This window comes from Gorilla gorilla, chromosome 2 (genome assembly GCF_029281585.2).
Source record: "Gorilla gorilla gorilla isolate KB3781 chromosome 2, NHGRI_mGorGor1-v2.1_pri, whole genome shotgun sequence".
Lineage (NCBI taxonomy): Eukaryota > Metazoa > Chordata > Mammalia > Primates > Hominidae > Gorilla > Gorilla gorilla.
In genome coordinates, this window is record NC_086017.1 from 42428351 (window position 1) to 42443086 (window position 14736).

The following is a 14736-nucleotide window of genomic DNA, read 5'->3' on the forward strand; positions in this document are numbered from 1 at the left end:
TCATGCCTGTAATCCCAGCACTTTGGGAGGATGAGGCGGGCAGATCACCTAAGGTCGGAGTTCAAGACCAGCCTGACCAACATGGAGAAACCCCCGTCTACTAAAAATACAAAATTGGCCAGGCGTGGTGGCTCATGCCTGTAATCCCAGCTACTCGGGAGGCTGAGGCAGGAGAATCACTTGAACCAGGGAGGTGGAGGTTGCAATGAGCCAAGATTGCACCATTGCACTCCAGCCTGGGCAACAAGAGCAAAACTCCGTCTCAAAAAAAAAAAAAAAAAAAAAAAAAAAAAACCACCAAAGAAAACATTTAGTTTAATCCAATAAATATCTACCAAGATCAGTAAATCCTAACCACAGTGGTTGATTACAACAGCTATTAATAGTTCCCATGCCCTAGGAGGTCAAAGTCACACTAAAGCAATGGTTCTTAATCAAATATGGTATGTATTCTACAATTAAATCATCTTTACATTAAGATGCAAATTTTTAACCTACTAGATAGCCGAAGATTAAAATGAATAATACTTAGTATTGGCAGTGGTGCTAAACAAACAAGTATTTTCACATACTGATGGTAAAAATGTGGCAAGGCGTGGTGGCTCACACCTGTAATCCCAGCACTTTGGGAGGCTGAGGTAGGCAGATCATGAGGTCAGGAGATTGAGACCATCCTGGCTAACACAGCGAAACACCATCTCTACTAAAAAATACAAAAAATTAGCCAGGCGTGGTGGCACACGCCGGTAGTCCCAGCTACTCAGGAGGCTGAGGCAGGAGAACTGCTTGAACCCGGGAGGTGGAGGTTGTAGTGAGGCAAGATGGCACCACTGCACTCCAGCCTGGGTGACAGAGCGAGACTTCATCTCAAAAAAAAAAAAATAAAGTAAAATAGTACAACTTTCCTAGAAGACTGACAATACTTACGTAGAAAGATTTAAAAGACCTAACAATTCAACTTCTGGGAACTTATCCCAAAGAAAATAGTGGGCAAATGGAAAATGAGGTATAACAATAATAATCTGTCTACCAATCCATTATAATTATGGTATAGCTATATATACTATTCAGTCAATAAACAAAGCCGTATCTATTAACATGAAAAAAAACCCCGTGTTACACGAAGTGAACCATGGTACATGACATTAAAAAAAAAATCTGATTGCAAACGAATAATATAAATCATCATTTATTTTTAAGAAAAAAATATTCACATAGAGAAAATGAACATGACCTGGTGTGTTAATAGATGCTCATACCTATAACCCTAGCACTTTGAGGCCAAGACCAGAGGATCATTTGAGCACAGGAGTTTGAGACCAGGCTGGGCAACATAGTGAGACTCCCATCTCTCCAAAAAATAATTAGCCAGGTATGGTTACTCAGGAGGCTGAGTAACTCAGGAGGCTCCCAGTTACTCAGGAGGCTGAGGCAGGAAAATCACTTGAGCCCAGGAATTGGAGGCTGCAGTAAGCTATGATTACACTACCGCACTCCAGCCTGGGGAACAGAGCAAGACTTTCTCTCTAAAAAATAAAAAATAAAAAAATAAGAAAAAATGAACACTTACCTCTAGGTGGTAGGATCATGCATTATTTTCATGTTCTTTCTTTCCTTCTTTTGGGACACGGTCCCGCTCTGTCACCCAGGCTGGGGTGCAGTGGTGTGATCACAGCTCACTACAACCTTGGACTCCCAGGCTCAAATGAACCTTCTGCCTCAGCCTCCCAAGTAGCTGGGACAAAAGACATGTGCCACCATACCAGCTATTTAAAAAATTTTTTTTGTAGAGGCAGAGTCTTGCTGTATTACCCCGGCTGGTCTCAAGCCATGCCCCCACCCTGGCCAAAGTTCTGCAGTCAAAGTTCTAAGACTGCAGGCGGGAGCCACTGAGCATGGCTATTTTCACTTTATCTTCTTACCTTTTTTAAAATTTCTCTGGCAAGAAACATGCATTACTTTCATAATTTAAAATAGTGATTTCCAATTTTGAGAGGAAAGTGTTTTAGACATAATTTCTTTTGGTTCTTTTAATCCCATGATGCATGAAATAATCTCAGTTTACAGGTCAAGAGGTTCTAATTTGTCCACAACTCCACCGCTTCAAAGGATAGGGAGGCTGACTCTAAGATCTTGTGGCTTTCGTCAGGACTCCTTCCGCCATACCTAAACTGCCTCGGCCCTTTTCTCTGCGTTTTAGGCCCTTTTCACAGGTTGTTCTCCTCCCCACCCTTCTTAGCAAAATTGTACTCAGATACCACCTTTTCCGCAAAATATTTCGTGACCTATTTAGCAATTATTTCATACCGACATACTTGATCTTTACTACTTTGAGTCTCTTCCTCACAGGAGTTTATAAGCTCCTGGAGGGCAGGAGCTGAGTCTTAGTCATCCTGTTTACCCCAGATGATTCAGCAAAGCATTTTATACATGACATGTCTCTAATAAATGTTTGGTGAAAAAAAGAATAAAATGGTAATCTGTGGGGTCTTTCTAATAGCCACTGTCCTGATTTTACAAATACAGCAAATAAGGCCCAAAAAGGTTAGTCCATGGTCACTTACTTTTTTTTTTTTTTTTTGAGATGGATTCTTGCTCGGTCACCCAGGCTGGAGTGCAGTGGCACGATCTCGGCTCACTGCAACCTCCATCTCCTGAGTTCAAGCAATTTTCCCTGCCTCCACCTCTCGAGTGGCTGGGATTACAGGCACCCATCACCACACCTGGCTAATTTTTCTGTTTTTAGTAGAATGGGGTTTCATCATGTTGGCCAGGCTGGTCTCGAACTCATGACTTGAAGTAATCTGCCTGTCTTGGCCTCCCAAAGTGCTGGAATTACAGGCCTGAGCCACCATGCCCGGCCACTTAGACTTGTTAGTGACAGAGTCCCAAGCTAAATTTTGGACTTTTCTTTTCCTATTTCAAGACTCCTGTTTTATATTTTCTAAGTGCTTTTACTGACATTTCCTCTCACATGGATTTCACACCAGCTGAATTACTGCTCTACCAGCCTGTATCTGTGATTTGCCAGTTCTGTTTTCTGCTTTTGACAGTAGCACTGGGGGAAATATTATATGAAGTCCTCTTAACAATTCTTAAACCTGTGCTCAAACTATACCTAACTGGAATAACAATGATACTTTAAGTAAAGACCGTTCATCATTTGTTCAACAGATATTCACTAGGCACCTATTATGTGCCACACACCATATCCCATTAACTAGAAATCTCTATTAACTGGCATTTGTGCTTACTGATAAAACTGACGCCAATAATCACCTAACACAGCCATGCGCTGTGGGTCATACCTATAACCCCAGTGATTCAGGAGACTGAGGTGGGAGGATCACTTTAGCCCAGGAGTTGGGGACCAGCCTGGACAACATAGTAAATCCCTGTCTCTAGAAAAATACAACAAATTTTTAAAATTAGCCATCGTGGTGGGAATACAGTCCTGTATTCCCAGTTACTTGAGAGGCTGAGGCAGGAAGATCTCTTGAGCCCAGGAGTTTGAGACTGCAATAAGTTATGATTGTGCCAGTGTACTACAGCCTAGGTGACAGGGCAAGACCCCATCTCCAAACAAACAAACAAACAAACAAACAAACAAAGAGGTTCACAAACTTCAGGCCACAGGCCAAAACTGGCTTGCTGCCTGTTTTTGTAAATAAAGTTTTATTGAAACAAGGCTGTACCCATTCATTTACATATTATCCATGGCTGTTTTGGAACTACAACAGCAGAACTGAGTTGTTGCAACAGAGACCATATGACTTACACAGCCTGAACTATTTACAATCTGGCCCTTGACAGAAGAGTTTGCTGACTCTATTATAAGATGCCAATATGCCATCTTACTCTCAAAACACTTTATATTTGGTGTATTTTAGTAGTAGTAACATATAATAAACGTGTAATAAATAATTTCATGCTAATTCTTTGAAAAAATTCAATATCATATATGGTAACAGTCTATTCCTTGCATCATATTCCCATAACCAGTCATGCCAGAAAACAGCATAACTCATGGAACCTTGATGATCTTTAATCTCAGTTCCTCACCAAATCAATAGTTTTAGACTGAACACTCTCATTATTTTTATTTATTTTTTTTTTTGAGACGGAGTCTTGCTTTGTCGCCCAGGCTGGAGTGCAGTGGCGCGATCTCGGCTCACTGCAAGTTCCACCTCCCGGGTTCACGCCATTCTCCTGCCTCAGCCTCCCGAGTAGCTGGGACTACAGGCGCCCACTAGCACGCCCGGCTAATTTTTTTTTTTTTTTTTGTATTTTTAGTAGAGACGGGGTTTCACCGTGTTAGCCAGGATGGTCTCGATCTCCTGACCTCGTGATCCGCCCGCCTCGGCCTCCCAAAGTGCTGGGATTACAGGCGTGAGCCACCGCGCCCGGCCACACTCTCATTATTTTTATAATCAGTCCTCACATAGAAAACCATACACTCCCTTGCCAGTTACAAGTTACTTCTCTTAACAGATCTCTGAATTCCACTGTGTATATCTTAAGGTTTCCTACAATAGCTCAAGCATAATAGTTTTATTCCTGAAGTGGGGGAAAAAAGACTTTCACATATACTTATTGATGATGTTCAGCATTTTGTGGGACTTTTGGCTGCATATTACTGTGGACTAATACCTTCAGAGAACAATATAGTGACTTTACATTTTTTTCCTGGGTGGAATTAAATGGCCCACACCTATATTAATTAATTAAAACCCAATTTCAATATGCCTTAAAACATTTCTTTAAAAATATTCAATAACTCACAAGATTAAAATAAGAAAATTTATAAAATGTCAGATCAAATAAGGCTTTGGAGATCATTAAATTCAAATAGCCTGATTTACAGATGAGAAAGATGAGGCTTATATGACTTGACAAAGGACCAGCTAGTTTTCATTAATTCACACTGACAGCAAATCAAAAAGTTACACTGAAGTCCTATCTAAAAACCAGTCACTGTGCTTGGGACCAGGATTACATATGCACCTTTGCTGACAATGAATTCAATTAATCTAAATAAGTGATATTGTTTGCACTAAAAGATACACACTGAGAAGAATCAGATAAAATTCCTTAATAACTGCTAAGCATCCTCTTACATACAAGGAAAGCTCTTTTCCTTTAGGGAGATTCTATAGATTAAGAGTACTAGCTCGGGGAGCTAGGCTGCACAATTTTTTTTTTTTTTTTTTTTTTTGAGACAGAGTTTCACTCGTCACCCAGGCTGGAGTGCAATGGTGCCATCTTGGCTCACTGCAACCTCTGCCTCCCTGGTTCAAGCGAGTCTCCTGCCTCAGCCTCCTGAGTAGCTGGGACTACAGGAGCCACCACCACTATGTCTGGCTAATTTTTGTATTTTTAGTAGAGACTGGGTTTCACCATATTGGCAAGGCTGGTCTCGAACTCTTGACCTCAGGTGATCCACCCCCTCGGCCTCCTAAAGTGCTAGGATTATAGGCAGGAGCCATGGGGCCGGCCTCAGGCTGCAAAATTTTGAATACTGATTTTGCCTCCTGGCTATGTAACCCTAGGACAATTTACTTAACATTTCTGTTTCTGGCCGGGTGTGGTAGCTCACCCCTGCAATCCCAATACTTTGGGAGACTGAGGTGAGAGAAGGACTGCTTGAGCCCAGGAGTTCAAGACCAGCTTGGGAGTTCGAGACCAGCCTGACCAACATGGAGAAACTGCCTCTACTAAAAATACAAAATTAGCCAGGTGTGGTGGCACATACCTGTAATCCCAGCTACGCAGGAGGCTGAGGCAGGAGAATCGCTTGAACCTAGGAGGCGGAGGTTGCAGTGAGCCGAGATTATGCCACTACGCTCCAGCCTGGGTGACAGAGTTAAGACCTTGCCTCAAAAATAAAACAAAAATTCTGTGTCTGTTTCCTGATCTTTAAGGGGATAGAGTACGTAAACAATCCTTACATGACTAGTACCTGTACGTGCTCTATGTTAGGTATTATTATTATTTTCCTTAGGGAGTTTTCTTATCAAAACATGGGAAAGTAATCAATATGGAGAAACTGCCTTTAAAGGCAGCTATTAAAATACAAATATGCCCAGTGCGGTGGCTCACGCCTGTAATCCCAGCACTTTGGGAGGCCAAGGCGGGCAGATCACCTGAGGTCGGGAGTTCGAGACCAGCCTGACCAACATGGAGAAACTGTCTCTACTAAAAATACAAAATTAGCCAGGTGTGGTGGCACATGCCTGTAATCCCAGCTACGCAGGAGGCTGAGGCAGGAGAATCGCTTGAACCTAGGAGGCGGAGGTTGCAGTGAGCCGAAATCTTGCCATTACACTCTAGCCTGGGCAACAAGAGTGAAACTCCATCTCAAAAACAAACAAACAAACAAACAAAAAAACAAATATAATCAATTGTATTAAAAGTAATTAAATATAAAAGGTAAAAATGAAAATGCAGTTCTTAAAAAAACAATTTAGAGGTTAGAACCTACTTAAAATACATGTGCAAGAAGTCCTACCCTTATTAAAAACAAATCTTCATGAAATCCATTCTCAAAACCTTTCAAGAAAGAAGAGTTAATACCATAGACTTTTTGGATTTCATTAGAAGTCAGGCCTAGGCAGATTAAATGATTACTTAAACACAAGTGCCATTGCAACAGCTGCATCCCAGAATCCAATAAATATTTGGATTTTCCTTTAAAATAATTACCAGTACTTTTGTTCAAAGACAGGCTTTGAGTAGAAAGAGTTTTGTACCTGGCACTCTCTCCCTTGCAGGAACTTCTATCAAGTTAGAAATCCATGCCAGAGTCACAGAACAGGGCCCTTATGTTGTGTGACCTTGGAAAATCCACTTAACAGGTCTCTACAATTCATTACCCCGTCTATAAATTGGTGCCCTGATCAGGGAGGAGAGAGGAGGTGAAATGAGATTTGTATGAAAATCCTTTGAGAATGGCTCTTACACATACACACATTACTAGTCATGACCCTTTACTCCCATCAGGTAGTAGTAGGAGAGAGCATGTGGCAAGCTAAACTGCAATTTGTGTGTGTTGTGAGGGGAGTACTTAGGTCTATATCATTGTTCCTATTCTAGGTTGTTTCTGAAATGTAAAGCCTTGTCATAGGCTCAGATTTGGTTTTTTATTTTATTTATTATTATTATTATTATTTTGAGACAGGGTCTCACTCTGTTGCCCAGGCTGGAGTGCAATGGTGCAATCTCAGCTCACTGCAACTTCTGCCTCCAGGGCTCAAGATGTCCCTCCACCTTAGCCTCCTGAGTAGCTGAGACTACAGGCATGCACCATCTTACCCAGCCTTTTTTTTTTTTTTTTTTTTTTTTTTTGAGACAGAGTCTCGCTCTGTCACCCAGGCTGGAGTGCAGTGGCACGATCTTGGCTCACTGCAACCTCCGCCTCCCGGGCTCAAGCAATTCTCCTGCCTCAGCCTCCCGAGTAACTGGGATTACAGGTGCGTGCCACCATGCCCAGCTAATTTTTGTATTTGTAGTAGAGATGGGGTTTCACCATATTGGCCAGGCTGGTCTCTAACTCCTAACTTCAGGTGATCCGCTCACCTAGGCCTCCTAAAGTCTGGGATTATAGGCAGGAGCTGCCATGCCAGGCCAATTTTTTTATTTTTTGTAGAGATGGGGTTTCACCATATTACCCAGGCTGGTCTCCAACTCCTGAGCTCAAACGATCCACCCCTCGGCCTCCCAAAATGCTGGGATTACAGGCGTGGGCCACTGTGCCTGGCCTTAGATTTGTTTTTTTAAATAAGAGACTCCAGAGACCACTTGCATTCATGAAAGATGTATTAGGGCCAAGCATCCTCCTGCCTAGCACCTTCAAACTCATAACAAAGAAAACCACAATCCCTATTTGGTATTTCTTTCCTCCACCAGCACAGAGTGAATGCTGCCATATGTGACGGTGAAATGTCTGTAGGAAATCTTCAGGGGTATTTTAGAAAATTAACTCTATTTTTGTAACCAGTATACAAATTAGTTATTAGCTCCTTCCAAAGCTGAAAAGGACTCTCTGATGAAAATCCCAATAGTACTGAAAGAAAAATATTAAATTTCAAGCTCATATTACCTGATATTAGATGGAACTTTATGAACTATTAAGTTCATAAAAAAGGAAATTTAATCTATTCTTGTATGGTGGAGTGAAGGAGGCTGGGACCTCTAAGAACACTCAGTCACATGCACAGACCCAGTGTCAAAGGGGGGTTAAAAAAAAATGGCACAACCTCAGTGCAAATTAGGTATACCAAAAAATGAACAAAACTGCCACTTTTGTTTTACCATAAACAGAATCATCTACACAATATCTAATGTGCAGAAATAACTGGAGAAAATGTATAAAATAAGAACAAAACTTCTGAATCTTACCTTTACCACGGCAGTGTTTCCAAATATTTAATTAAAATAGAATCAATTTCAATGAGGTCATATGAGCTTAAATCCATTTTAGCTTAGAAATGAGTAGTAATTTGTTTAAATTAGTAAACTAAAAATATATTCTACAATTTTTTTTTGCTTTTGGATCCTAATTTATTTTTGCCCTATTAATATCACTTCTGTAGGCACTAATTCAATTTTTTAAAAAGTTCTGATCACAAATATTTTCTAATTCAGTTTAAGATAAATCCATGACAAAGTATCACTTGCAAATATTACCACGATACAAACATTAACTCATTTGATTCCCCCCACAACCCTAGAGGCAAGTATTATTATTTCTATAACAACCATTTTAAAGATGAAGAAACTGAGATTTATAGATGTCAAGCAACTTGCTTAAGATCCTAGGGCTTATATGTGATAGGGCAGTGACTCAATCCAGGCTAATCTGCAGTAGGTGCTTTCAACCACATTAAAAACAAGGGTAAAAACTAATTTTTCAACTAGCTCCATGTAGCTTTAAACAATATCAATAATCATATATTCTTGCTTGGCAGCAGTCTATTAAAAAAGTAATTTTTTCTATGTAAACATTCATATTTAACCATGCAGCCTATCAAGTAGTACTTGACTTCTTGTTTCCTGTTTTTAGATGGATATAACCAAAACAACAACAACAACAACAAAAAACTCTGGTATTGAGCCGACACCAAATACCAAAGTTTTTAAATTTAATCATCGTATAAGCCAAACTTCAGTTATCTCGCATGTAAAGAACTATATAAATTTCTCCTATAAATGATTCAGGAGCTAAGCCTAGAAAAATGCGAATCTGCGAACTATTCTCCCTCAGTCCTCTATCCCCACCCCCAGAGTCACTAAAGAAACAGAATACACAACTTCCAGAGAGCCGAGGAGATACAGAACAATCAGGAGAACTGACACTGGACCGTTTCTCCTTATTACATCCATTTGGCTGAAAAGACTTTAACTAGAAACTTGTGTTCTACTGCCCTTTACAAATTTCAGAATTATATGTGACAGTTAAGGTAGCTGCAACACGAGCACATTGTACCAGAGAACGCTGAATCAAGAACATTTATCGCCAGGTCTTAGTTCTAGCTTCTGTCAATTATACAAAGAGTCAGCTATTAAATATTAATGGCATGCCATTTGCGCTGCAGCTCTCGCAAAGAACCTCCTGCTACCAATTTTTGTGATGAAAGAAAACCTGTCATTTTCTAGATAAACCCCAGGCCACGAGAATCCCTCAGATGAGCGATCGAATTCTGTCCTTCCCAGGGGAGGCTGTCAGGGCCACCCCCATATCCCGGGGAGGAGGAGGAGGAACCTGAGGGAGGGCGGGTTCCCGCAGGTCCTGGGTCAAGGGTCTCGTGATCCCCTTCTCTCCCAGCCATCCGCGACAGGTCGGGAGGCGAGGCGGGGCGGGGCTGGGCCGGCTGTCCGCACAAAGAGAGCCAGCGAGCTAGCCCGCGGACCAGGTACCCCGGGCCGCTGGGGGCCGGGCGGGGCGGGGCGAGGCAGGGAACACTTACCCAGCAGTAGCACGTTCTTCCCCGCAGGGAGCTTGGAGCGCGAGCGGGTGGAGACCTCGCTAAGGATGCAGGACCTAACGGGAAGCAAGGCGTACGGTGAGGCCGGAGGCCGGAGCCGCAGCGCGGGAGGGACGGACCCGGCCTCGGCGCGCCGGGGATGGGGCTGCCGGGAACGCAGTGGGCCGGGCGCGGCGCCGAGCTCCAGCGGGCACGGGATCCCGAGGCGTCCGCGCAAGGCCGGGGGAGCCAGCGGGGGCTGAGGGAGGGGTGGAGTCGTTACCAAAGGTTCTGCCCGTCCTCGTCGTCGCCTGCCGCGGCGCTACCGTTGCCCGACGCTATCTCGTTGCCCAAGGGGCCGCCAGTGTAAGTCGAGGATAATCCCGGCGGAGAAGAACCGAAGGAGCCGACTCGCCCCACGGCCGCCATCTTGGTCGGGAATCACACCACTCCCGGCAAGACTAAATGTGCGAGGCGGCTGAGGCGGTGGCGGTGGAGGCGGCGGAGGCGGCGGGAACCCGGATATGGGGCGTTCAGCGCACGGGAGCGGGGCGGGGCCTGCGGGGGCGGGGCCCCGGGCCGGGCCGGGACTGATGGAGCGAGCGAGAACGGACTGCGCGTGCGTGGCTGCCTGGCCGGCGCGGAGGGGCTGTGCGTACGCGGGCGGCGGGGTGGGCCGCTATGCTGCAGCTGAAGTCCAGTGATCTGACAGTATCGAAGCGCTTTCCTTCCGCTCATCCGCGGCCCTGGGCTGCGGCAGGGGGGTTGGGTGTGTCAGGTGAAAAGTGCTCCCTCCCACCCTTCAGACAGGTCCCCAAACCCTGCGGCCTGCGCGGAATTCCTGCATTGTCATTGCCGGCCCACCCACTGTTCAGGCTGAGAGCGGTCCCCCGCCCAAACCGGCGCTTCGCAGGCGCCAAGATAGAAATGGGTCGCCCGGCTGGTAAAGAGGCTGCCCTGCAACCCTGGGCTGGAGTATTGCTGTGGTCCTGGATTTCTGGACTTTATTTGCGTTCTCAAGTGGCGAAGTGTTCCTCAACCTGGACCCACATCAGAAGCTGGTTCTCCGAGCCCCTAAGCAGCGGCGTGACAAAGTAATTGTTTACCCTGAAAATAGACTGTTATTTTTTTAAAATTATTGTCAGGGCTTGCTTTAATGTTCTTGATGTTTTTGTATGAGATCCTCCATGTGAGATTTGAAAAGATCCACGATGCGGGTCATCTAACCGGTCACTAGACATTGATTCCACACTTACTACGTCGAGCACAGTTGACACTGGGAATACATGGATGGACTTATACTAGCCCTAAAATAACTCCTTTTCTATTAGAACTTTACTAGGTAAAGGTATTTGAATGTCTGAACTCCATGTTTAGAAGGAGTCAATGGTTTTAAGGCTCTCTCCCAGTACACCTGTAAGAGCATTTGCTTAAAATTGCCTGGCCTTTGTATGTTATCTCTATCACTTCATATTGGAAAATCACTTGCTAGAATATGGCCTGATCAATGCTGTTATGCTAGTGAGAAAATCCACAACTAAAGACTATTTGCTGTATATTAGCATTACGGTTAGAAGTCTGGAAGCCTTTGGAGGCTGGCAAATCTGAGTTCAGGTCTAGCTCTTCGAGTTTACTGGCTGTGTAACCTTAGGCAATTTACTTAACCTCCGTGAGTCTCAGTTTCCTTATCTGTCAAATGAGGATAAAAGGACCTAGAGTTGTTGTGAAGATTAAACGGGATGATTCATGTAAAATGGCTTAGAATAACGACTGGCAAATCTTAAGCGCTTACCACATGTTAATTGTTATCAATGACTTTCTTTACCTTTCACACCATTAATATCTGACCAACCTCTAGAAGTGATGGGCCTAAAGAACTCTTGGAGCTAAAATTTTTTGTCACCTGTAATGCCAGCGCTTTGGGAGGCCAAGTCAGGCAGATTGCTTAAGCCCAGGAGTTCTTGATCAGCCTGGGCAACATGGCGAAACCCCGGCTGTACAAAAAATTAGCCAAGCATGGTGGTGTGTGCCTACAGTCCCAGCTATTTAGGAGGCTGAGGTGGGAGGATCACCTGAGTCCAGGAGGTCGCGGCTGCAGTGAACTGCGATCCTGCCACTGCAATCCAGCCTGGATGACAGAGCAAGACCCTGTCACTAAATAAAGAAATAAATAAAATAAAACTTTTGATTTTGTTGTTTATATACTTAAGAAAGGAACCAGAACCCTCCCCAGTAGTCCTACACTTTCTGTGGCACAAAGCAGGGTGGAGACCCCTAGAAGAAGCTGAGTCTTTATGTCACTGTTCTAAAGGAGAGCTGTATACTGCTCTTGGCCCCTCTGAAAGCCATTTTACTCTGTACTTTATTCTTTTAGTCATCTTCCTCAGAGCATTTTCCCCTCAATTTTGTTGTCAGTTCCATATCATATTTGCTTAGTCTGAGAAGTGTTTACTTTTATAATAGTGTCAGGCTTCAACACCTCATGACTTCCAGATGCTCAACTACCCACCTAAATTGAGGTCAAAGTTGTATTCCTTGTGGTTTTATAATATCCCTATCCAGCATTCTTCCATTAAGGTGGCTGACAAAAGTGGTCATTTATGAATGCCTACTATGTGCCAGGCACTCTGTGTGTTGTATTTGCAATCCTCATACTTTGTAAGGGTCAGCAAAATTAAGTAACCTACCCCAGGTCACACAGATCAGAAGTTTATAGATAAGCTGAGATTTTTTACTGTCTAGTCTGTAAAATGACCTAGGCCAAATCATGTTAAAATAAATGTCCTGGTAATTTTAGATGCTGTTCTGGTAAATACCTTCTGTGAAAACCTCTACATTACAAAAATAGGGAAGCTATATATTATGAGGAAGTCTATAAAAGGAAATAATTCATCAGTCCCTTGGAATTTTTGTTGCATAAATGCTGTTTTATAATTGACCTGTTTTCTATACTATGATTGCTTTTTCTTTATTGCCCAATGTTTTCTTACATCTAAAATTAATAACCATCTTGTTTTTCTTTTTTCTTTTTTTTTCTTTTTTGAGACGGAGTCTTGCTCCGTCGCCTAGGCTGGAGTGCATTGGTGCGATCTCGGCTCACTGCAACCTCCGCCTCCTGGGTTCAGGCAATTCTCCTGTCTCAGCCTCCCGAGTAGCTGGGACTACAGGTGCCTGCCAACACACCTGGCTAATTTTTGTATTTTTAGTAGAAACGGAGTTTCACCTTGTTGGTCAGGCTAGTCTCGAACTCCTGACTTCAGGTGATCCACCCGCCTTGGCCTCCCAAAGTGCTGGGATTACAGGCATGAGCCACTGTGCCCGGCCAACCATCTTCTTTTTCATTTGCTTAGATTTCCATGTCTTTAGTTCAGTTTCAAATTCCCGTCCCAGCTGTGTAAAACTCCTTGTTAGGTATTTTAACAATTTTACCTTCTTAAAGACACCTTTAAGAACCTTCTGGCCTGCTCCATTCTGAGTTGGTTATTCTGAAACTGAATACACAGCTGTCATCCTGTGATCTTTCACCATTGTTCAGGAGATTCCCTTTGCCTCAATCTTGTGTCTTCTTGTTTTAGTGGAGAACTTCCCCCAATAGTTTTATGATAAAAAGGCTCACTGGTAAGTCTTTGGACACCAGTGTATCCAGTCAAGGTCAACCAGAGGAAAAATGGCATTCTTAAGGGGGTGCTAGAGGAAAGCTTAATGAAGGGACTGTTTACAAAGGTGTGAACAGTGTGAAGAGATAGGACTAGCAACAGCAGGAAGCCTTAGGCCTGAAAGGGATAGAGGAAGGAATGTTTACTAGAATCCAGAGAGAGATGCAGCTTATAGGAAAGGGTTGCCCACCAAGATTTATAGTCTTCAGTAAAGGAACACAGTATCCATCTCTTTCTTTCTGCCCCCTGGTCTCCCACCAGTGTCGCCCTTTGACCAAACCCAACCAGGAGCCAGAGGGCAAGAGACCCAAGTGAAGTAATCCATGCAGGTCTACCTCCCTGAGCACAAAGTGGGAATAGAGAAGGATCTCAAGGGGCAAACAAGATATCTAGCACACCTCCTGTGTTTGAAAATGCATTTTATCTACCTTAACTTAATAATAGTTTGGTTAAGTATAGAATTCTTGAGTTACAAGCTATCTTCCCTTAGGTTTTTAAAGCCTTGGCCCCCTTATCTGTTAGATTCTAGTGTTACCATTGAGAAATCCAAAGCCATTCTGATTTCTAAATCTTTGTTATGTGTTCTTTTTTCTCCTTATTGGAATCCTTTGCAACTTCTACAAATTCCCACTAACACATCTATCCCCCTTCCATTATTTGCACTTTCATACTCTTCCCTCCTGCTAAGTATCGAAAGAATAATCCATACTCTTATACTAAAGCATTCTCTATGCACTAGATCCCATCTACTATCCTCAACTCAAGGACATTGTTCCAACAATTATTCCCTTTCTTTCTCTATATAATCATTTTTTATTTCCACTAGATTATTGCCATTAACATACAAACATACTATTGATACTCTAATCTTAAAAAAAAGAAAAAAATTTCCCTGAACCCCATTCCTTCACCAGCTACTACTACATTACCACATATCTTTCCTTTTCTTTGAGACAGGGTCTCCCTCTGTCTCCCAGGCTGGAGTGCAGTGGTGCAATCTCGGCTCACGGCAACCACCGCCTCCCGGATTCAAGCGATTTTCCTGCCTCGGCCTTCTGGGTAGCTGGGATTACAGGTGTACACCACAACACCTGGCTAATTTTTGTATTAGAGACAGG

General features: G+C 43.3%; 1 protein-coding gene across 2 annotated transcripts in view; it reads right to left on the reverse strand.

The window, feature by feature from the left end:
* The window catches only part of DYNC1LI1 (dynein cytoplasmic 1 light intermediate chain 1), a 47344-nt gene extending 35201 nt beyond the window's left edge, over positions 1 to 12143 (reverse strand). For both annotated transcript variants that reach the window (XM_055383355.2, XM_031009537.3), the window contains exons 1-2: positions 10246 to 12143; positions 9966 to 10039 (exon numbers count right to left, since the gene is read on the reverse strand). In XM_055383355.2, coding sequence (XP_055239330.1) covers positions 9966 to 10039; positions 10246 to 10391 — 220 coding nt within the window. In that variant the 5' untranslated portion in view covers positions 10392 to 12143. The remainder of the gene's footprint in view (positions 1 to 9965; positions 10040 to 10245) is intronic.
* Between the last annotated feature and the right edge of the window lie 2593 nt (positions 12144 to 14736).